The 22,150-nt window shown below is 52.8% G+C and overlaps 1 protein-coding gene across 1 annotated transcript; it reads right to left on the bottom strand.

Annotated features, from left to right (window-relative positions):
* Positions 1–1,921: 1,921 nt before the first annotated feature.
* FGF6 (fibroblast growth factor 6) lies at positions 1,922–18,278 on the bottom strand. Its single transcript, XM_019961677.2, has 3 exons — positions 17,737–18,278; positions 16,688–16,791; positions 1,922–6,268 (listed from the first exon to the last, which is right to left on the bottom strand). The coding sequence occupies exons 1-3, from the start codon at positions 18,080–18,082 to the stop codon at positions 6,092–6,094; spliced, it is 627 nt and encodes a 208-aa protein (XP_019817236.2). The 5' UTR covers positions 18,083–18,278; the 3' UTR covers positions 1,922–6,091.
* Positions 18,279–22,150: the final 3,872 nt, after the last annotated feature.

Below are 22,150 nucleotides of genomic sequence, written 5' to 3'. Positions count from 1 at the left end.
GGGGCGCCCGTACCTGTCTGCAGGTTCTCTGTGGTCGGGGCTGTGCTGGGTACTATAGCAGCCCTGGTCTATATCCATAAGATACAATAAAAGCCCACATCTCTACTTGTGAAGGTCAAAAATGTCTTCAGAAATCGCCTAAGGTCCTAGTCGTCCTCAACAGAGATTATTGCCTATGTTGTGAGCATGCTCAGTCACCCAGTCGTGTCTGACTCTTCCCTCAGCCCCACCTGCCCCTTCAAACACCTGCAACAGCCTCCCTCCCCTAGAGCATCCATCCTCCCCTGACCTCACCTACCCACTCACTCACCTGAATTCTGACTGACGCCCCTCACAGCTCAGCTCTCGCTGGAATGAGTCCCCTTATCCACCCTGGGCCCTGATCTGTGCCCCCATGGGACCCCTGGACGTCCTCATTCATGCCTCTTAATCACAAATTGCTGAATTATTCCTTTAATATCTGTCTTCCTTGCTAGTATATGAGCCCACAGATAACTGATCACAGCAATATTGTTGGGGCCAGTGTGGTATCTGGGCACACAGCAGGAGCTCAGAGATGTTAACTGCATGGATAAACACAAGGGTGAGATAAAGACGGCACGGGACCAGGTGGCTCTTCCAGCAGAAAGTGAAAGTGAAAGTGTCCTTCGCTCAGTCGTGTCCGACTCTTTTGCAACACATGGACGGTAGCCTGCCAGGCTCCTCTGTCCATGGGATTCTCCAGGCAAGAATACTGCAGTGGGTTGCCATGCCCTTCTCCAGGGGATCTTCCCCACCTAGGGATCGAATCCAGGTCTCCTGCACTGCAGGTGGATTCTTTACCATCTGAGCCACCAGGGAAGCCCTCTTCTAAGAGTGTAGGTTTATTCAGAACCCATCATTGCTCAGCTGAAGACACACTGCCATTCATCCCCCCCAGGGCCTGTGGAGGAGGCAGAAGAGGGTGGGGTGTGGGTGCAGGGGTGAGGGGTGGGGTGGAGGGGCTGATGATGGTGGGGGCCAGCGCACAGAAAGGAGAGAAGGGGTCTCTCTCTCACCAGGCTGGGTGATCTTGGGTAAGAAACTTACACTCCCTAGCCTTTTTCTTCTTTTAACCCATGAAAAGATTTTTAAAAATGATTTATAAAGTCTCTCTTGGCCCAAATGTTCTACAAGTTCAGTCATCCTTCTAGACCAGGGCTCTGCAATGTCGGGGTTGCCTGGGTAGATTCCTGGGCCCACCCAGGCCTAGATGCTGGGAGTGTGGCTTGGAATCTACACTTTAATACATTCACGGGTGATTTTTATATTTTTAATGCAAGTCCGTGAGAGGCTAGGGAACTGTTTCTGCCTTGTTCACTCACATGCCTGCCCCCAAATCTAGCCCAGGGCAGCCCAGAGACAGGTGCCCCCAAACTATTAATAATCCTGGATGGGCGAATACGTGGATGAGTAACGAAGATGATTGATGGCCCCAGAAGTGTGCACAACCAGGCTCCTGGCACACTGTGTGTGTGCACATGCTCAGCTGTGTCCAAGTCTTTGTGACCCCAGGACTGTAGCCCGCCAGGCTCCTCTGTCCATGGGATTTCCCAGGCAAGAATACTGGAGTGGGTTGCCATTTCCCCCTCCAGGGGATCTTCCCAGCCCAGGGATCGAACCCAGGTCTCCTGCATTGCAGGTGGATTCTTTATCAGCTGAGCCACCAGGGAAGCGTCTGGCCCACCAGGGCTTCCCTGGTCTACCATGGCTGACAGTATCGTCCTTCTCCCTCCTTGGCTGTATTTCCCCTTCTGTAAAATACAGAATGGATGAAGCGACCCATGTGACTACTTCCAGCCTTAAAAATCCACAGCACCATGCACTCCTGCTTTCTCTCTCCAATTTGCCTTCCTCCTCGAGAGGAGAAAAAGAATCCACAGCCCAAAGATTTGTTGTCGGTTTTAATAGGAGGGGTGGAGTCCAACAGTTTAGAGGAACGTATAAAAAGACCTTTTCCTTTTTGCTGGAACACGATATGGTTTGTGCATAGCACATACATATTAAAAAAAAAATAGAAGCATCACATTTTACAAGCACGTGACTGAACAAATTCTGCGTTTTCCTACCCGCTAAACCCAGGCTCTGCCCTGGGATGCAGCCTGAGGTACTGATTGATTTATATGAAGAGGAAGGAGAACCCACATGAGGACCCAGCGGTGTGGGTGCTGGACTCTGCCGTTCAGTGGGGCATCCCCACACGGTCTGTGTGAGCTGTCTGCCGGGTGGACCAGATTCGGGAGGCTGTGGGCACAGTCACTCCTGCCTCCTGTCCAGGGCAGAGGACACACCAGTTCTGGGGCAAGCACAGATGTCAGTGTTTCCATTTACTCTTCTGGCCCTGACCCTAACTTTCTTACTGTTGGCATTTTCCTAGGAGGTAGCACAATGAATGCTTGGGTTCTTGCTGAAAGGAGAGTGTAGAAATACTAGCTACCCACTTCGCAGGTGCGGGAGGGGTGGGGGGCAGAGAACACCTCCTTGGTGGTGACGGACCCAGAGCCCTTGGGGGAAAGCATTGGGATAGAAAGAGGTAGGAGCGATCTAGCTTGTGTCCACGTGAAAAGGGGCAAAAAGGAAAGGGAGGGCAGAGAGCTCATCCCAGAGGCCAGTGACCGCGTCTGGTTTGTACTAGCAGCCGTGGCCCAGAGTGGGCAAAGGCGATGGAAGTCCAACTCTGGGGGGAAGGAGACTGGCAGCTTACGACCTCGTGCATTTCCTTCCTCCCCTAGGACTCTCTCAGGATGAGGAAGGGTCCGAGATCCAGGACGAGAGAGGGGCGGAGCCAGCCTGGGCTGGAGAGTCCCACCTGCTTCTGGATAGGATGGGAACTAGGAGAGAATTCCGGGCCTGGGGAGAAAGCGATGTGCCTGAAGGAGAGAAGTTTGTCGCCTGGAGCAGAGGACAGGAGAACCTCTCCTCTTTCTTAAGCCCCAGAACAGCCCTGACCACGGGCCTGGGGTGTGCTTTGGAGGTGTGGTGGGATGTGGGGGCGGAGGGGAAGGTACGAAGGAGAAGAATGATGGAGTGTCCATCACAAAGTTGTACGCTGCTTTTCCACTGGGAAGTGGGGGTGGAGGGGTCAGGAGGCAGTGAGTGACCTACAGGAACAAGCAGGGCGTTTTCTGGTTTCCTCTGCGGTCCACCCATGGCTGCCCGAGGAGGGGGTAGATTCTTCAGGGGCCTGGCCCCCCTTCTTTGTCCTGAGCTAAGTCGTCCAGCTGAGAAGCCACCTTCAGGGGGTGCACCTTGCTGCTCTCTTCTGCATCTTTTGTTCTTGAAGGGGTAACAAGGCAGTCTCTGGGCTCCTGGAGCCCCGCCTTTGCCTGGAGCTCCTGGAGGTGGTTTGGGATGGAACAGAGGCCATGAACCAGGGTCACAGCTTAGGATCTGGTGGAGGGAGGACCCAAGACATTCTTAGTCCATGCTTGGCGGGAAGGTGGGGTCCACCTCTGTTCCCCTGCTTCTGCCACCTCCCTGCAGCCGTTTGGATGCAATGGGGCTGACAGCTGAGCATTGGCCTCGGTTGGGGATGACCAAGGAGAGAACTCTGCACACCGGTGCAGACCTCCCTCTGTTTCTGCCCCGATCCCATGTCTATGGATGGGGGTTGATTTTCCCCTAAGCTCAGTTGCTCACAGGTCAGAGGGAAAGCCCTGGGAGAATTCCTCTGGATGGGAAGGATGTTAAAGAGTCAGTGATTCAGCCATACATCAGAGGTGATCTTTGAAGTACGGAAACTCTAGTACACCATGGGCCTGGGTACCAGTGAGAACAGACACCCAGCTGCCCACAGGGACGTCGGACAATGCGTTATACTGGAGTGACGGGCATCAAGCCTGCCCGGTCCCGGGCATTTGAGAGCTTCTCATCCTCCCTTCCAGCATCAGAGATGGGAGTGGACATTTGGGGAAACTCCTGGTCAGGATTTGGGCACTTTTATAAGCCTCTAAGGGGCTGCAGGAAAGATCTAACCATCTGAGGCCTCATGACTCTCCTTAGAAGAGCCTTCTCCTGCCAAGAGAGTGCAGCACCTGGGGGAGAAGGGAACCAATATTTTGGGACCTGTGACTTCCTTCTCCTCTTCAGATTGTGGTCCATCCGTCCCCACCCAGAACCCCTACACGCCACTGCATCCTATTGGGAGCTGACCCATCACTCAGGTTGTGAGTGCATCGGTTTCCAACATACCCTGTTAAACAGACCAGTTACTCAGGACAAGACCTCCTGAAGAACAATCTGTTTTGTCCCCTGCCTCCAAGCAGACCTACACTTGAAATATTCCAAACAGTCAAGATGGACCAATGGTTTCCCCTTCTGCTTGACCAAGACCCCAGCTCCATCCAGTTTCTATTCAAGACCTGGCTGTGTTCTCTCTCATCCTGAGCTCTCATTGTCTGTTGCATCTTTGCTCACTTTGGTGCAGCCTCTTGTCCCTCCCCCAGCACATGTCTGCCCTGATATGTGCCGGGCAGAGGAGGTGACCAGCAGGGTGTCTCTCCCTTGGATCGTCAGCCCCTGACTTCAGCTCATCCCGGCTCTATCTATAGCTGGACACATCTGCAAATAGAGAGGTGTGTCAAAGGTGAGGATATTTGCAGCAGAGGAAGGGCTGGTCTTGCTGGCCGGGGCCTCTGAGAGTCACAGAGGGTGTCAGCTCATTTTGTAACCCGCCCGTCCACGTCCGCCGAAAATATGTGTGCTCCGACACGGGTCTCTCTGGTTTCAGATTTAGGAACGTCCCAATGGCTCAGGCATCCAAAGGCTTCAGGCGGACAACATTTATAGTCACTTGGGGCACCTCTGCTTTAAATACTCTCAAAGGCCAGGAGGCAAGAAGGCATTGTGGCAGCAAGGAGCCGCTTCAGCTGGGCTGCTCCATTTCACCGGATTATCACTCTTCTCCTACTGGAGGGGGTTAGGGGGGCAAACTCCGGACATCACGATGCCCAATTCCGCTGCATCCAGGCACCGGTGCATGTGTGGGGGAGGTCGGCTGAGAAGGAAGTGAGAGTATCAGATGAGAACTTGGGTGAGTTTCCTGGACGTTACTGGAGAGGAATTAGCATCTGAAGTCTGAAACCTCTCTACTTCCTTCATGACCTATTTTGTGCCCCTCGATGCTCGCCAAAGAGGTTGCCATTATTAGGATCCTTGTCATCTGAGGTTAAAATAAGACCCAGTTCAACGTGGAAAAGTTACGGGCAGGCAGCCTGGCCCCAGCTTGTTCTTGGAGCCGCGCGCAGCACTTCAGTCCTCCGGGCAGAAAGGTTCTCTCTAGGACGCCCCATCCACTCTGCTGCTTCTAGCCAGTTTTCTACCAGTAGCCTCACACACTGCTCCGACCTTCTCCTCCAAAAAAAAGGGGACATTGTCTCCCCCAGCTTCCCCAACAATGTGTCCCAGGGCCCCAGAGCCCTCACACCCAGGATGCCTCGAGTGCCCGCTCAGTCTTTCTGTCTGCAGCTAAATCTTACGCCCTGTCACCCTGTCCTCTCTGCACTTTAGAGGACAGCTGCTTCCTGCCCCCGCCTCCGAGGCAACCCACGCGGTCAGCAGCCTCTGCGAGGGAAGGTGATTGGAAAGAGGCAGAATGGGAGCACGCATCGATCCTGCTGGCTGACAGGTGACGTTCTTGCAGGCAGATTCCGGTGATGCCTGGAGGAAGAAACCTGTTCGGAGATGCCCAGATGCCTCGGCTCTGATGATATAGACTGAGATGTCTGTACGTATAGACTGAGATGTATGGATATACATCAGCACACACACTTCGTCCCCTCCTTTTCCAGCGCCCAGGGTCCTCTTCCACAAGTTTCTCTGGACTTTCTCCCCTCAGTTGAGGTCAGAGCATGGGATCAATCCATTGCCATTCTAGGAGCCCGTCTGCAACCCCTCCCTTGGGTGGGTCACACGCCATGGGGTCTGGTGGCTCTGGGTACCGGCTCAGGTCTCCCCCCTCCCAAGCAGAGAAGGAGCTCAACTCAGGAGGCATAGGGGGAAGGGGAACTGTCCACTTGTGCAAAATTCCAACAGAAGACGTTGCTTTCCACCTGTGAGCCTTCCTCCGGGGTCCTCAAATCCTAGGGAGGAAGTGCGTGACAGTCATGGTGGGGGACACCTTGCTGCCCCGCTTCACCCTTCCGTATTTGCTCAGCGCGATGTAGGCGCCTCGGTACAGGTCCGACTCGTAGGCATTGTAGTTGTTGGGCAGGAGGGTCTCTCTGAACTTGCACTCTTCTTGGAAGCTGGGCTGTGGAGGAAACGAACAAACGGCAGAGCATCAGTGATGAACGAAGCCCAGCAGGCCTCGGGCTCCTCGCCTCCCTGAATCGGATGACCGCTGGAAGCTCTGAGCTACCCTGGGTAAGCAGAAGCCTGGAGCTGAAAACAGGAGGGCCTTCGGAGCTCTCGTGGGCCCCCCTCACCTTCCCCCTCTTCATTATGAGAAAACTCAGGCCCAGGGATGTGGGTGGACAGCCTGTGTCACATGGAGAACGGGGGTGCTCCGGGCTGCCAGTCGTGGGCACTCAGTCTCCTAAACACCTGGATGATAATTTATTACGTTCAGAGACAGCACCAGGAAGGGACAGAGAAAGCTGTCTTCTCGAGTCTGCTGGGAGAGGATCTAGTGGAGCAGGACTGGGGACTGGGGTTTGATCAATGGCTCCACTTGTGTGGCCTTGGGGCAGCCGTCTCTCCTCCAGACCTGTTTCCCTTCTCTGCACTCCGCGTGCTGGGGGACCATCAAGAGGGGCAGGTGAGTGGAGGTTGAGACGGACAACTTTCTAAGGCCTTCCCAGCACTCCTGCGTCTGGTTATTATGGTAATTCTCTCTGCAGTTGGATCCCTCCTCCCATCTTTCCCAGGTTAAGGCCCAGGTGTGCTGCCCTTAAAAGGCCCATCTTCGGCTTTGATTTTGAGCCCAGAGGTGCCTGGTGTCACCTGTGCGTGCGTGCTCAGTCGTGTCCGACTCTTGGCGACCCCATGGACTGTAGCCCACCAGGCTCCTTTGTCCATGGGATTCCGCAGGCAAGAATACTGGAGTGGGTTGCCATGACCTCCTCCAGGGGATCTTCCTGACCCAGGGATAGAACCCATGTCTCATTATGTCTCCTGCATTGGCAGGTGGGTTCTTTACCACTGAGCCACCGGGGAAGCCCTGGTGCCCTCTAGGAATCCACCATTCTCCAGAGAAAGGCAGGAATGAGATGGTGATGGGCAGAGACTTTATGGGGAACAGAGCCTGGTTCCCTCTGTGACCCATGGTGCCGTGGAGTCTGGGGCTGGTGATGAAGGGTCCCTGCTGGATCGAGTTGTGTGAGGACCAACTTGTTCAGAAACTGAGGGCCAGGCTTCCTGCCACACATCGACAAGTTCAGCCCCAATAAATCACCCAAGTCCTCCTTTATTCCTAGAAGAGGGGGCCCTCCATTCAAACCCACCCAGGTCACTGCCCTCGGCTGGGGGGATTTCTGGGCTTCAGGTGGAGGTCGCTCCCTTGGGGGGCCAGAAAGCCTGGGGTCTGGTCTTTAGAGAAATGCAGAATGAAACAGAGACAAAGCTGAGCATAATACCTGACTCCTTCCTGCCGGCTGAGGCCATCGGCTATAAAAAACCCACTCAATGGCTGAGCGGCTGTGCCAGGGGTGTCGTCTGACCTTCTCAAGAGGAATCGTACTACGAGCGCCTGGCCTTACCCTGCCGGTGTGGGGTGGACGAGAGCCTCTTTCTCTGATGAACAAGGGTGATGAGCTGGCTCCTCAGGGCTCCGAGTGAACCAGTCTGACAGCACTGAAAACAATGCACCATCCCAGGGGACTCCTAAACACAGTTCCCTGAGACAAGGACTGCGTCCTTTTGAGCAGGTGACACTGGATGAATGATGCTATAATAGGGGCTCATGGATGCCCACAAAGGGGTAGCTCTTGAATGCAGCGAGAGCCAGTGAGAGGCAATGGGCACTGTCTAGGTAATACGTTGGGTACCACTCACCCATCCCTCTGCCACCCCTCGTTGAATGAAGGTCTCCTGTCTTTCCCTCACACACCCCTGGGCTACTGTTGACAAGGCACCTCCCTGTGATGTTCATTTCCTGGACACGACCCTGCAAAGTCTGCACCAGCTGTGTCAACTGGCTTCTGAATATCGCACCAGGGAGTTCTGTTTTTCACAAGTTTTTATCTTTCTTGCCATGGGTGCTCAAAAATATTTGCAGAATGAAGAAAGGAATGTCCCAAAGCAGGAAAAAGAAACTAATCAAAGTAGGCGAAGCATATGTGACGACTCACCTCTTATTTAGCTATGTGAACTTGACAAGTGATTTCACCTCCTAAACCTCAGCTTCCTCATCTGTAAAATGGGAGCAGTGAGGACAATTCTGTCACAGAATTGGAGGGAGCATTCACTGAAATAATGCATGGTATAAAGTGAAAAATAATTGCCATTGCCATAATGATTCCCCTCCAACTGATTCATAGATTGGTTGAAAGTAAAAGCACTGAAGGCTTTGTCTTACCTGGGATCATCATTCCTGTAAAACTTGCTGTGGGGGCTTACCTGGTGGTCTAGTGGTTAAGAATCTACCTGCTAATGCAGGGGACATAGGTTTTCCAGACATCCCTGGTCTGGAAAGAGTCCATGCACCTTGGAGCATCTGAGCCCGTGAGCCACAACTATTGAGCCTGTGTTCTAGAGTCTGGGAGTGGCAACAGCTGAAGCCTGCACACCCTAGAGCCCATGCTCCGAAACAAGAGAAGTCACCACAGTGAGAAGCCCTCGAACCACAACGGAGAGCAGACCCCGCTCTCCACATCTAGAGAAATGTCCCCACAGCAACCAAGACCCAGAGCGGCCAAAAATAAACAAAGTTTAAAAAAAGCTGCAGTGGGTTGTAGGACAAGTTAGCTTCTAAGCCCTGCATTTATTGCCTGAGTGGTGGTAGGGGGTGAGCCTGGGGGAGCGGGGCACAGAGCTGACTGGGCTCTGGCCCCACACTCCTGGGGCCTCTCGGGACACAGGGGGTCGGGGGAACCACAGGACCTAAGGCTGTCCATGGGTAAAGCTCCAGGGAAAAGTGAATTTGGGATCAATGCTCAAAGTTGAGCAGAAATAATGCTGCATAAATTAACAGTCTGGTGCAGCTCAACAAACAGAATACGATCCAGAAGTAAATCCAAACATGAACATAAAATGCATATAAAATAAAAGTGGCAATTCCAATCACCGGAGAAAACATGGTGTTGGAAGAACTGGATACTATCTTATATGATAATAATAATGGAATAATAATAAAATTTGATGTATGATTTTATTCCTAACTCTAAAATAAATTCCAAAGGAACAAATACTTAAATGCTAAAAAGAGAAACTTAAGGAGAGTTCCCTGGTCGCCTAGTGGTGCTTTCACTGCCAAGGCCCAGGTTCAATCCCCAGTCTGGAAACTGAGATACCACAAGCCATGCAGGTGGGACCAAAGACAAGAAAAAAAGAGAGAAGAGAATCTTTAAAAAAAGTCAGAAAGCTCTTTCTAAGCAGGACACAAAAACTAGAGGCCATTATTGAAACCCAAGAGGAATAAATTAGACTTCTGCCTGGAAAAAAAAGATCAACTTAAAGAAAATAAGAATATAAATAGCAAACTGAATAAAAAAACATTTACAATGCATTATACTATATAATATAGTTTGCAATAGATTAAATTTTGCTATTATACTCAGAACCATGAACTGACTAAAATGGATGTTTTTAGACAGTTTACAGAAAAGGAAATACAAGTAGCATTTAAACATAAGAAAATACGCCTAACTCAGTCGTGTCCGACTCTTTGTGACCCCGTGGACTGTAGCCCGCCAGACTCCTCTGTACATGGAAATCTCCAGGCCAGAATACTGGAGTGGGTAGCCATTCCCTTCTCCAGGGGATCTTCCCAGCCTGGGAACCTGGGTCTCCTGCATTGCAGGCGGATTCTTTACCATCTGAGCCACCAGGGAAGCCCTAAAGGAAAGATAAACCACAACTGTGTGATCACATTTTTAATTGCCGGATTGCAAAGAGAACTGTGTTGGATAAGAGGCATTCACTGGTGAGGGCATGGGGACTAGGAGTTCTCGTTGGATGTGCTGGTGTGTGTATTGTTGTAACTTCTGTCAAGAGAAAATTTACAATATGTATTAGAATAAAATAATAACTACAGTTTCGATTAGTGCTTCCACTTCTAGGAATTTATCTTACAGGCTCACTCCCACGCGTGTATAAAAGTCACGCACTGCAGCAGCATCTATAACAGTGAGAGACCGGAAACAGCCTCAGCGTCTATCAGGCGGGCGGCGCTCCGCTCAGTGATGGGACAGCCACACACAGAATGCTCTCAGTCATAAAAAACCAGAACCCCTCTGTGCACTGTTTGGAGATGGCCCCTAAGGCATACGGTTCAGTGGAGAAGCAAGATTCAAACACTGAGTAGTTTGCTCCTGTTTGTGTGATTTTAAAATATGATGCCAACATAAGCACACTCATAGGGATGCTGGCTCTTCCTAGGATGGTTGGCACACGAGGGCGAGGGACAGTGCTGCCCTGGGGACAGTCTGGGTCTTTGAGACAACACTGAAAGGGAGGAACTTCCCTGGTGGTCCAGTGGTTAGGACTCTTGAGCTCCCAATGCAGCGGGCTTGGGTTCGCTCCCTGGTCAGGGAACTAAGATCCCATATACTGCATGGCATGGCCAACACCCCCCGCCCCCCCCCCCAAAAAAAAACCCACAAAAAACAGTGAGAGTGAGACTTCATTTCCATGGTGTATTCTTCTGCACCTCCCCAACCCTTAAACCATGTTCATGTATTGATATTACCTTGTCATGTTAGTGGATTAGTAAAAATGGGGAGGGAATTGAGGATGGAAGATGGCCCAGAAAATGGACTGAGAGAAGCTTTGTATCAGAGACTGGTCTGTGCTCTCCCTCTAGTCCTGTCCAGCCCCCTGTCCACCCACCAATTGGTTTTAACTTTTTATGACCCTGGAGAGCACCCCGCCCGCCAGTTTCCAGAAGAATTCATTTCTGATCTAAACGGTGGTCAAGGGAGAGGTTTCACGTGAGGTTTGCAAACTCTGATTCCCTTGTGGCTCAGATGGTAAAGCCTTTACCTGCAATGAGGGAGACCTGGGTTTGATCCCTGTGTCAGGAAGATCCCCTGGAGAAGCAAATGGCAACCTGCTCCAGTACCCTTGCCTAGAAAATTCCATGGATGGAGGAGCCTGGTGGGCTGCAGTCCATGGGGTCGCAAAGAGATGGACACGACTGAGCGACTTCACTTTCTTTGCAAACTCTAGAGAGGAAATCAGATCTTGGGCAGAGGTCTCCGGGGACAGGACAGGAAGAGAGAGGAATTGAGCCAGATTGGAGCCAGAAATTCGGAGCATTTGCCCTGATCCAATATAAGAATCTAGCTTTTGCTAAGGTCTAGATCTTCTAAAACGTATTTGTTTAAATGTGCACGATGGTGGAGTTATACATGGTGCTTTGGTCTCTGCTCATCAGGTTTTGATATTCAACTTCCACCCCCAGCTTTTCAGAAAGTTTCCGACCTCTGTTTCTTTCCTCCAGCCCACTTCACGTCCCTAGCCTTCCCCACGTTGTGTGAGTTGCTCAGTTGTGTCATAGTCTTTCCAGTCCCACGGACTGCAGCCCTCCAGGCTCCTCTGTCCATGGGATTCTCCAAGCAAGAATACTGGAGTGGGTTGCCATTCCCTTCTCCAGGGGAGCTTCCTGACCCAGGGATCGAATCCGGGTGACCCACAATGCAGGCAGATTCTTTACTCTCTGAAGCCCTCCCCAGAATTCTGTGCGAATCCAAAGTGAGAAGAGACATGGATGAAGTTGCTTTGAAAGCCTCTCTGCCTCTCCCTGGCCCCTTCCTCTCTGAGCCCCTCTGCGGCTGGGGGCAGGAGGCCAAGACCGTGGCCCTGAACTCTTCCCTCCAGCTGATGCTCCACAGCCCCACGGATGCTCAGGCTGGCATCGGGACCAGCCCCTCGCTTCATCTCATCATTCGTGTCCCTGAGCCGAGTCTCATGGCTCAGGAATGTTGGCTCCTCAGCTCTGGTGAGAAAAGCCAAGCAAACGCCGTGTTAAGAAAAGCAGCTACCGTATATTATTACTTGAACAAATGAAAATAATTCCCCCGGATCACATTGCCGGGGCCTGCCAGGCCCCAAGCTCCAGCATGACAATGTCTTAAATTCCACATAGGTCTAATCGGACTTCTGAGGACCCGAGCTCTAAAGCGTTTAGCTCTGGCAGTGGAGAGGGGGCATTTTGCATGGGTGGGTGGGACATACAGGGGTCTTGGCATGAGTTACTGCTGGTGGAAATGCCCCTCAGAGTCTGAGGTGGACCAGACAGCCATCCCAGACTCTGGTCTTTGTTCACTAGGTCACCGGACTGATGGAAGTGTCTCCTTGTCTTTAAAGTTCTTTCTTCTAGGGCTGCCTAGGCCGTTTTCCCCCTTTACTCTTGGTTGTCTATGGGCATGGGAGTTGGGGAGGGGGTTGCATGGATAAGGAGTGGGGAGGTAAGAAGAAACCCAGAGAACTCTTTGTCCCAAGACCCTCTCCTCCTGGAGCCCAACTGCTGCTTTCTCAGTCCCTAGCTGAAATGGAGAAACAGCACCTCCTGGCTCTGAAGACGCCTGTCCTTTCTAATCCCCGTTCCTAACACACAATTGCATAGGCAACTTGGAAGCGTTTGAAGATGCCTCCACCGGGCCTGTCGTGCTTCTCACTCCTCGTTCCTGCATCGCCCTGGGTAGCAGGCAGGCTGCAGACAAAGCCATTTGGGAGACCGTCTGCAGGGCTCCTCAGGCCCCTGGCTGCAGTGCAAGCCGCCCCCAGCTCTGGGGTCCCATCTCTGACCCTTCCACATATTGTCAGCACCAGTGACCCTTTGCCCCATCCGCTCAGACTCCATCTCCCGCTAGGGGAGAGAAGCAGTTAAGAGCAAGAGAAAGACCTGATCCTCCCCTCCCTGCATGTTAACGCCCCAGGTAATAACCAAAGGCCTCTGTGGATGAAATAAATGCTGTGTTTCCCTTTTGTCATGATGCCATTGATGAAAAGGATGGAGACACAGTTATTCTGAATAAAACCAAAATCACTGAGAAGCATAACTGAATCCCTAGTAGATTTTCATCACTATGTACTTTTCTCAGCTAAAGGATTATAACAGTACCACTGTTACGTGGAGATCTTTGATTTTTTTCTTTTTTAATTTTAAAAAGATCAAGGAGATTGGAACTCACTGATTCCTGCCTCCGTCCCCATCAGAGGGAGCAGAGGTCTGCGCTCAGAGATGGTTAGAGACTTTGCCAGAAGTAAGATAGTGGCTGGAGGCTAGGAGCTGAAACCTGGGTGTCAGTCTGCACAGCTGGTGCATTTCTGCTGCAGGCCTAGGGCATCACCTGTGGAGGCAGGTCTGCACACAAGCCTGATCCACCTGAGACCTCAGAGACCCAGGGTCCCATCTTCAAAACAGAGATGAAAATCAGACACGCCTCCCAGCTGTGCTGAGGGGTGCTGTCCAGAGAGCATCCCCAGGGCACCTGGCAAATAATAGGTGCTCAACACGGGTGAGCTGTTTATATTGTCTAAACACTGCCACAGGCTCTGCACCCTTCCTTCCAAGGGATGAGACCCGTGGGAGTCCATTCTTTAGGTGGGTTTTCTTGGCGCTTATTTTCCTACCTTGGATTTCCCTGTAAAGAATCTGCCTGCAATGCAGGAGATGTGAGTTCAGTCCCCGGGTTGGGAAGATCCCCTGGAGAAGGGAATGGTAATCCATCCCAGTATTCTTGCCTGGAGAATCCCATGGACAGAGGAGCCTGGTGGGCTACAGTCCATGGGGTTGTAAAAGAGTCTGAGACGACCTAGCGAATAACACTGTTACTCATTTTCCTACCTTGCCCCCTGCCCCTCAGTCTCTCCCCCCAGCAGGACTCCCCACCCCGAGAAGAAACCCCACTCAGGGACCACAGTAGCAGCTGAGCGTGCAGGGAAGGGAGACAGTTCCAGGGGCTTAAAGGGAAATAGTGTGAATGAAATCACCATCCATCAGGAGTCTTCCTGGCTCCGGAATCAGCTGGCAATTGTTCTTTCAGACTGTGATAACGGTCCCTGGGGGGCACTGCAGGGTAAGGGGAGGGGGTTTAGGAGCATCTGGTGGGTCTGGGACTCCAGGGAGGACATCTCCCCTCCAAGAAGGTGCCCTTGGGCAGACGCCCCTGGGAGGTATATGAGGGGAGGAGGTGGAGGTGTACATGGTGGGCAGGGCTCTTCCCAGGGAAGCCCCCCTTTTTCCTGGACTTTGTCTCTACAGTGAGTCCTGTGGACCTCCTTTGAAGTCATCTGCCCAGGAGTGAGGGGTCAGCCTATGCTTCAGAGTCTCCCCCTCCTCGTGGTCCCAGAATGCTCTGTCCACTCTCAGCGCTCCTGCTGGTCCCAGTCTCCCTGGCTTCTCCTACGGAGACCCCAGGTTTCAAGTGGGAAGTGGTCACAGTGACCCTCTGTTTGCACCCTTCCCCCACCTCACAGTTAAATTTTTTTCAGGATAAGGAGAAAGAAATACTAAATAGCTTGTTAATGATGGTGGCAGAGATAAGGGTTGATGTAATCTGTGCTTCCTTCCAAAAGATTCACTTTGCGGAGAAGCTCAGAGCCAACTGCCCCCATTCCTGGCTCTGCAACCAGTGGGATCCAGGCAACACTCACGTGGCTGGGAAGGGGCTGTTGGGGACCATCCTCTGTACCAGGCGGGGCACTGGCTCCATCAAAGCCCTGCTGGCCCCAGGGACCACCCCCCTCTCCATCACACTTGCAGAGAGCGGTGAAAAGGACATCTGAGGATCCCCGTTGCAGACCAGTTTCATCTCCCTGCAGCCTTCAGCACTGGTGTGACCCTCGGCCAGCGAGAATTCCCTGCCCTGCAAAGCCCATGTAGCCTGGTGGTCCCTAAGCCTGCTTGCACCTCAGAAATACCTGGGAAACTTGAATAAAAACAAACATATGCAGCCCGATCCAGCCCTAATGACTGAGCATCTCTGAGGAGGGACCCAAGAAATCTGGCCTGTGACAAGTTCCCAAGGTGGCGTGGATGCAGAGATTCCTCCCAGGAGACTCATCTCTAGAAGGAGAGAGGTGGAGCCTGTGGCAGTGCTGAGACACCATAAATGATTCCCCTGTACTGAGCACCTACTGTTGGTCAGGAGCCCTGGGGATGCTCTCTAGGCACTCTTCCCCAGCAGCCCCGAGAGGTACATCTGATCTTCATCCTCACTTTGCAGGTGGGACCCTGGGTCTGTGTGCAGACCTGCCTCTGTGCTCTGCAGGTGATGGCTGTAGGCCCTCAGCAGAAGCGCCTCTCATGGTACAGACTAGGACGCGGTTCCAACTCCAGCCTACCTGCCTCCAGCCACTTGTCCTCAGAGGCTCACGGATTCTGACGCACGCCTGGTCTCCACACAAACCAACACAGACAGAGAGGTGTTAGCGCTGCAGATCACAGGCCGAGGCCACCTGGGCTCTCACTTCGGGCATTTCACAGCCCTGGTCTGTTGGGACAGCCTCCCTGGACGCCGGCCCCGGGTCCCAGAGCCTCCGCATTCACTTCCTGCTCCCGTCTGTCCCCACGCAGGGGTAGAACGGCCCTCCACGCCCTCCCCAGAAATAGTCACTCTGCTATTCCTCGACCATGGCTCACAGGTCTTCCTTTTTAGCCTTCTTATTTCGGTCGCGAGAACTCCCAGTGTCTGCCTTCACAGGAATGCCTTCCCCGTCCACATTTTGGAATATGGCAAAATTATGGGCTGGGAGACCCAGGAAGGAAGGGGTCAGAGAGAGCAGAGAAGTGGGGAAACATGGAAGTTGGGGAGGTTAACCCAAGTGCTAGCATTGTCCCCACCAGTGGTGACGGGTGATGGGAGAAGGCAGAGGTGGGGGCTGGTGCCAGCCAAGGGGGTACAGTGCGGGGCATGGTTCTCTAGTGGCTGGGATCAGAGGTCGGTGGGCTTAAAATCTTAAAGTGAGATGTCCACGCACTGATAAAGGTGAGAAAAAGAGCTTCATCTCTTCCCGAGCTGTGCTTGTGGCTGGAGGGTGGCTCATGGGAGCAGCGTGTCTAGGCTGACACACAGGCCTGCTTCTCTGGGCCTCTCCAGCTCACGGCCTGACCGTAAGCTTGGACAACAGCTTTATGCAGAACTCCGGCTTCCCTTGGACCCTATGGCCCTCTGAGCTATGGTTCCTTTCTTGCTACAAGGCTCTGATGGGTGGGATCAAGAAAAACACGATCCAGCACAGAGTGGCAAGCACCTCACTCGCACCGGCTCCTCCCACAGCCCCCCTCCTCATTCTAGATAAATATGCACATCTCTGCTCAAGAGTTTGCTTACTTTCCTCAATGCACGGGCTTCCTGGGTGGCTCAGTGGTAAAGAGTCCACCTGCCAACGCAGGAGGTACGGGTTTGATCCCTGAGTAGGGAAGATCCCCTGGAGGGGGAAACGGCAACCCACTTCAGCCTGGAGAATCCCATGGACAGAGGAGCCTGGCAGGAGACTGAGCTACTGAGCATGCAGGCAGGCCTCGTGTGCGGCCTGAAAGCTTCCCTTGGCCTGATGGACTCACCGTGGCGTATAATTTTCCTTTACTGTTCATGGCGACGAAGAGGGCGCTCTTCACCCCAAAGAGGCTCACCACGCCTCGCTCCACCGTGGAAATCTCCAGCAGGCCTGCCAAAGAGACAGGGGCTGTGTTACCCCAGGATTGTGCAAAGTGGTGTGGGATGTCAACCTAAAGGTGACCCCCCCCCCCCCCACCAAGTGCATCTAGGCCCACCCTCCTGCTTCTAGAAAGTCAGGCCTTCTGTCGCCTCCACCCTGATCTCACTTTAGGAGCTGAGTTGCCAGTCTGGTCCATTCTACTGAACTGTTAACAATCGAGTTTTGCAAGGGGGAAGTTCTGACATCGGAGTTAGAGATTCCAGTGGCCACCTGGGCATCAACCTAAGGGTAGCTTCGAATCTGGGCCTAATCACATGAGGTCCTTGACATGGATAAAAAAAATGAATTCTGATTAGCTTTGTTTAAAATGTCTCCTCGCATTTCAACACATCTCAGCCCATCTAATCTTGCAAACACCGCAGCCACACAGACCCTGTCGGCTGCCCTGGGTCCTCCAGCCCCATCCCCTCCTGGGGAGAGCCCATCTAGACATCAACCCACCAACTTGTAGGGCGGGCGTGGGGGGTGGGGGCAAGCTGAACTAGAAAGAAGGATAAGCTGCAGCTGGAAAATCTGCAAACGACTTGCCTTTCCTCTCAAAGAGGGAAGTAAAATAAAAAGCAGCTCATATCTAATCTGGTCTAAGCATCCTTGCCAGTTCTCTCCACCCTCATTTTGTGGCTCCCCCTGGCTGGGGGTTCCCGGTAGTCCTATGAGGCCACAGTGGTGCCTGAAATACTGAAGGAATTAATGCCTCAGGGGCATGCTGATGGCAGAGGATGCTCAGACCTCAGCCTATGCATCCTGCAGGAGCAAAGCGAGTTGGGGGAGGTGGCTAAGCTAGTGGCCACCCAAGTGTAGAATCCCCCCCACTTTATCACAGGACCCCAGGCACCAGAGACCTGCTGGAGTCCCAGCCCCCCGCTTCCCCAACCGGCTGCGGCTGGCACTCACTGTAGGGGTTCTCCTCGTGGGTCCCGCTGATCCGGCCGTCGGGGGGCACCTGAAGGTGGAAGCCGATGCCCACGTTGCAGTACAGCCTCCGCTGCCGCTTGATCCCCACCAAGTAGCCACTCTCCCAGTTCACGCCAGCGATCTCTCCGGCCAGCCCGGCTCGAGACCTGGACAGCAGGGTGCCCCAGCCCCTCGAGGCCAGCAGTGTGCCGTTGGCTCTCGTGCCCGCAGGAGAGGGCACCACCATGCCCACTAGGACGCCGAGGAAGACGAGAGCCCGCAGCGTGCCCTGCGGACGTCCTGCTCCCCGGGACATAGTGATGAGCGGCGTCTGTCCCCGGGCCATCCACCTTGCCTCTCAGGCACGTGGTCAGAATTAATGGCCCTAAAAATACCGCCCTTCTTGTTTTTCTCCCCTCGGCATGGCGGCAGGGGCTTATTTTTGGAAGGCAGTTGAAGGCTGCTGACATGAAACCAAAGCCGGCTTTGGGCACTTGGGTCTGGAGCAGAGGGACCCAGGCTGAGCCGCGGCCGGTAGGGACCATGGCTTGGGGACGCTGCCTGGCTGGCCCGCTCGCTCCGACCCGAGTTGATTATATCGGATTGGACCTGTCTTTATAGTTCAGCCACCCGGCCCTCCCTGCCACCCATCATCACCCTGACGTCAAGTGGGCCACCTCACTTATCCAGGGCTGTAACATTAACCTGCTCCAGGGCCTGGCTGCCTCCCCAGACCCCCGGCACCCCCCCGCCCAACACACCCCACAGATTCTGGGAGCCGCTGTCATTCCAACTATGAGGCAGGAATGAAGTGAGCAGGGTGCATCTCTGAGGGAGGGGGAGTTGGCTGGGGGCCCAGGGGAAGAGGGAGGCGAGAGGCCACCCAGGACCCAAATTGGGCAGAAGTCCTGGGCCTGGCAGTGCTGGCTTCCTTATTTAGAGGGCAAAGGGTAAAGCCAGGGATGGGGGAGGCGTGGTGGCAGGTGATGACCGGGGCCTTTGAGTCACCCTGTTCATGGAAAGAGCTCACTGTTAAGGGCCACTGAGGCCGGGAGGATGCTGGAAGGCTGCACCCCTTCAGCAAGAGAGGACAGGGATTGGACGGGAGGTCTCCAAGGGTCTTGAGGATTGTGGAGGGAGGTGGGGCTAGGGTTGGGCTTCTGTTCTCCACACAGGTCCTGGCGTGCAGCCAGCCAGAGGGTAGGAGCTAGGTCTAGCCCTGGACAGAGTCACCAGCCCTTTTCCTACCGGGGTTCACCCTTGGCACCTGACTGCTGTCATTCCCATTTCACAGATGAGGAAGGTGAGGCAGGGCCAAGCTTAAGTGACTTGCCCAAATGATGACAGCTAGTAAGCTGCAAAGCCAGAACATACAAAGTCGGCCGAAGTCCAAAGCCAGTGCTTGCAACCTCTGCATGATGCCTGTCGTAGAAGTGAAATGTCCATGAATCGAGTGAGCTTGCTCTAGGCCAAGGGTACCTCATAGAATCATTTCAATAGCACTCACTCACAGTGGAGGCTGCGGGCAGTGTGGGGAAGGTTTCTAGGCTGAGGCCTGCTGCCCAGGGCCTTCGCTGAGACCCCACGCCTTCCCCTCCAACTATAAGCTCCAGCCTTGGCCTGGGTCCCCACCTGCAGTCCATGGTGTCCACCTGCCTTCTGCCCTGCTGCTCAGTTCACCTGGATGACGCTTTGGTTAGGATTTTCGCCAAGCCTTGCATGTCCACTTTGTCCTCTCAGAATCCTTGAAGCCCAGCGGTCTTCTGTGATTACTTTCATCTGGTAAAATGCGGGAAACAGGGGAGGGAATATGTGAACTTCCACTCTGCCATCGGCCTCACCCTTGGGCGCCCAGCCTCCTGGGCCCCTACCCCTGTCACCTGGACCACCATCTTATCCACAAGGAAAGATTGGAACCCAGTGGGTACAGAGCGGGTTGACTATGTAAGCCTTGTTAGAAAATTAGTTTAAATATATATATATACACACACACATGCTGCTGCTGCTGCTAAGTTGCGTCAGTCGTGTCCGACTCTGTGCGACCCCATAGACAGCAGCCCATCAGGTTCCCCCGTCCCTGGGATTCTCCAGGCAAGAACACTGGAGTGGGTTTCCATTTCCTTATATAATTTTTAAAAAGTATCTCTCTGCAAAATAGGAAGGTCTTGAATAATCAAAAACAGAACTGTCAAGAAATGGACTTTCAAGTTGGACTTCCAGGTAGATGGCACACATTAACCCTTTCAACATCCAGGAGCGGTGGAGGCATCCTCTAACCCGTGGCCACTTTGGAATCTTGTGTTCATGCTGCTGCTGCTTGGACTTCAGGAAGAGGCAGCCCTTCGGATGGTGAGAAGCTAGTTTGAGATGAATGAATGCTTGCCTCGGTTGATTGGAGAGGCGCACATGAGCAGGGGGCCAGAATCTCTGTGGATTTCTTCCTGGAACCCATCCGCTTTGGGACCCCTTTGGAGGAGAGATTCAACCATCACAAGGTGTTTGCCAGGTATCAACAAAAGTAGTGAATCTCTTTAGGTTCGCCTCATTGCAGATTCTTTGTTCAGAGATGGTGGTTGGCATCTTACAAAGCAAAGGGGTTTGGAATGCGGGATGCCTGGATTTAAATCCTGACTCCACCACTTGTTAGCTGTGTGACCTTGGAAAATTTCTGAACATCTCTGAGCCTCGTCTGCAAAATGAGACCATTACCATGCAGGGTTATTATATATTAGTGACGATATATGCAAAGGGCTGGGTGCAGAACACAGTACAGTCTTTTCTCAGAAACACATTGAAAATTGCTCAACCAATTCAAGGAGGACAGACCCAAAGTGAGAAGGACCATCTCTCAGCTCAAGGATGGGAGAGACACGTGGACTTCTACTTCCTAACTGCCGGCCACCCGAGTATATATTGTGATGGCTGCTAACATATGCAGAAGCAGGCAGCTCGGATTCCTAAAATATTCTGAAAACCAGTAATAGCTTTGGTATCGTCCCCTGTTAAATATAAAACTTAAGTAATTCATTCTATTAAAAAGCCTGGGTCTTATTTTTATCGCGTGATGTGATGAGGCCCTGTTCTAAATGCGCCTCCTGGGCCTGTCTCCATAGCAACCCTGCTGTGCTCATATAGCCATAGATTTTTCCTGAAGGCTAATTAAGTTGACAACTGCTAGGGCTTCTTGGTTTACCAGATTTGCACCTGACCCTTCTCCTGGGGCTTAGGGACCCCTATGGATGTGAAGTGATAGAGAAAAAGAGTAACAGGTGGAGGAGGCCTCTCCGTGGACCCCTCTTTCAAATAGTTGCCCAGCAGCCTCTGGGGCTGTCAATCACTCTCTCTGGATGAGCCAAGAGTTGGTAGAGGTGAGCAGAGGAAAAAATGCTAATGTCCATCTCCTTCCATGACAGTCCTTGTCCCTGGGTGGGGTTGGGGGGCAGGTACCACGCAGTAGACATTGATCAAGTTTGACCTGCCTGGTGGAACCCCTTCTATCACAACCAGGTGGGTTGCCTTCTGTGTGCTGTGTGCTCAGTCACTGAGTCGTGTCCAGCTCTTTGCAACCCCATGGACTGTAGCCTGCCAGGCTTCTCTGTGCATGGGATTTCCCAGGCAAGAATACTGGAGTGGGTTGCCATTTCCTTCTCCAGGTGGTCTTCCCAACACAGGGATCGGGCTAGTGTCTCCAGTGTCTCCTTCATTGCAGGCAGATTTTTTATCTGCTGAGCCATCAGGGAAGCCCTGTTGCCTTCTATGCCTCCTAGTTATCACTTCATGAATTTCAAACACCCTAGGAGTGACCATAAGGGAAAGCCCAGAAAGCTCACCTAGACTGTCAAAAGTGCTGTTTACCTGAACTTTTGACATTTGATTTTGAAAAAAGTTAACACTTGCCTTTTTTTTTATAATTTGGAAAACACAGAAAGTTATCAGGTATAAAATGACACAGCTATGTTGAGCATTTCTGGTGATCTTTCTGAGTTACCTGGGCCGTGGGACCGCCGCCTCCTTTACCTTCTCCCCCCCTCTTGCTCAGACACCTGTGCGCTCACACCTGCTCTGCAGAGGTAGTGTTAGCTCAGGGGGCTTGGCGGGTCAGAGGTGGGCTTGGGCTGAGGGGAGGGACTAGCAGGAACCCTGCCCAAAGCCAACATTTAGGGCCTGTGACACTAGCTACAAATAGGAAGATTCAAGAGAGAGAAAACATTTCCAGGGACATCCCTGATGGTTCAGTGGTTAAGACTTTGCCTTCCAATGCAGAGGGTGCGAGTTTGATCCCTGGTCGGGGAGCTAAGATTCCACATGCAGAAAGCTCAAGTGGAGCTTCAGCACACTGTAAGTGGCCCCTAGTTATTTCTGGAAGTCCAGAGTGTGCCTTATATGTGTGGGTGAGCACGTGGCTGCTCCTGCC

Source organism: Bos indicus, chromosome 5 (genome assembly GCF_029378745.1).
Source record: "Bos indicus isolate NIAB-ARS_2022 breed Sahiwal x Tharparkar chromosome 5, NIAB-ARS_B.indTharparkar_mat_pri_1.0, whole genome shotgun sequence".
In the NCBI taxonomy this organism is placed as follows: Eukaryota; Metazoa; Chordata; class Mammalia; order Artiodactyla; family Bovidae; genus Bos; species Bos indicus.
This window is presented reverse-complemented; position numbering and strand designations above follow the sequence as displayed.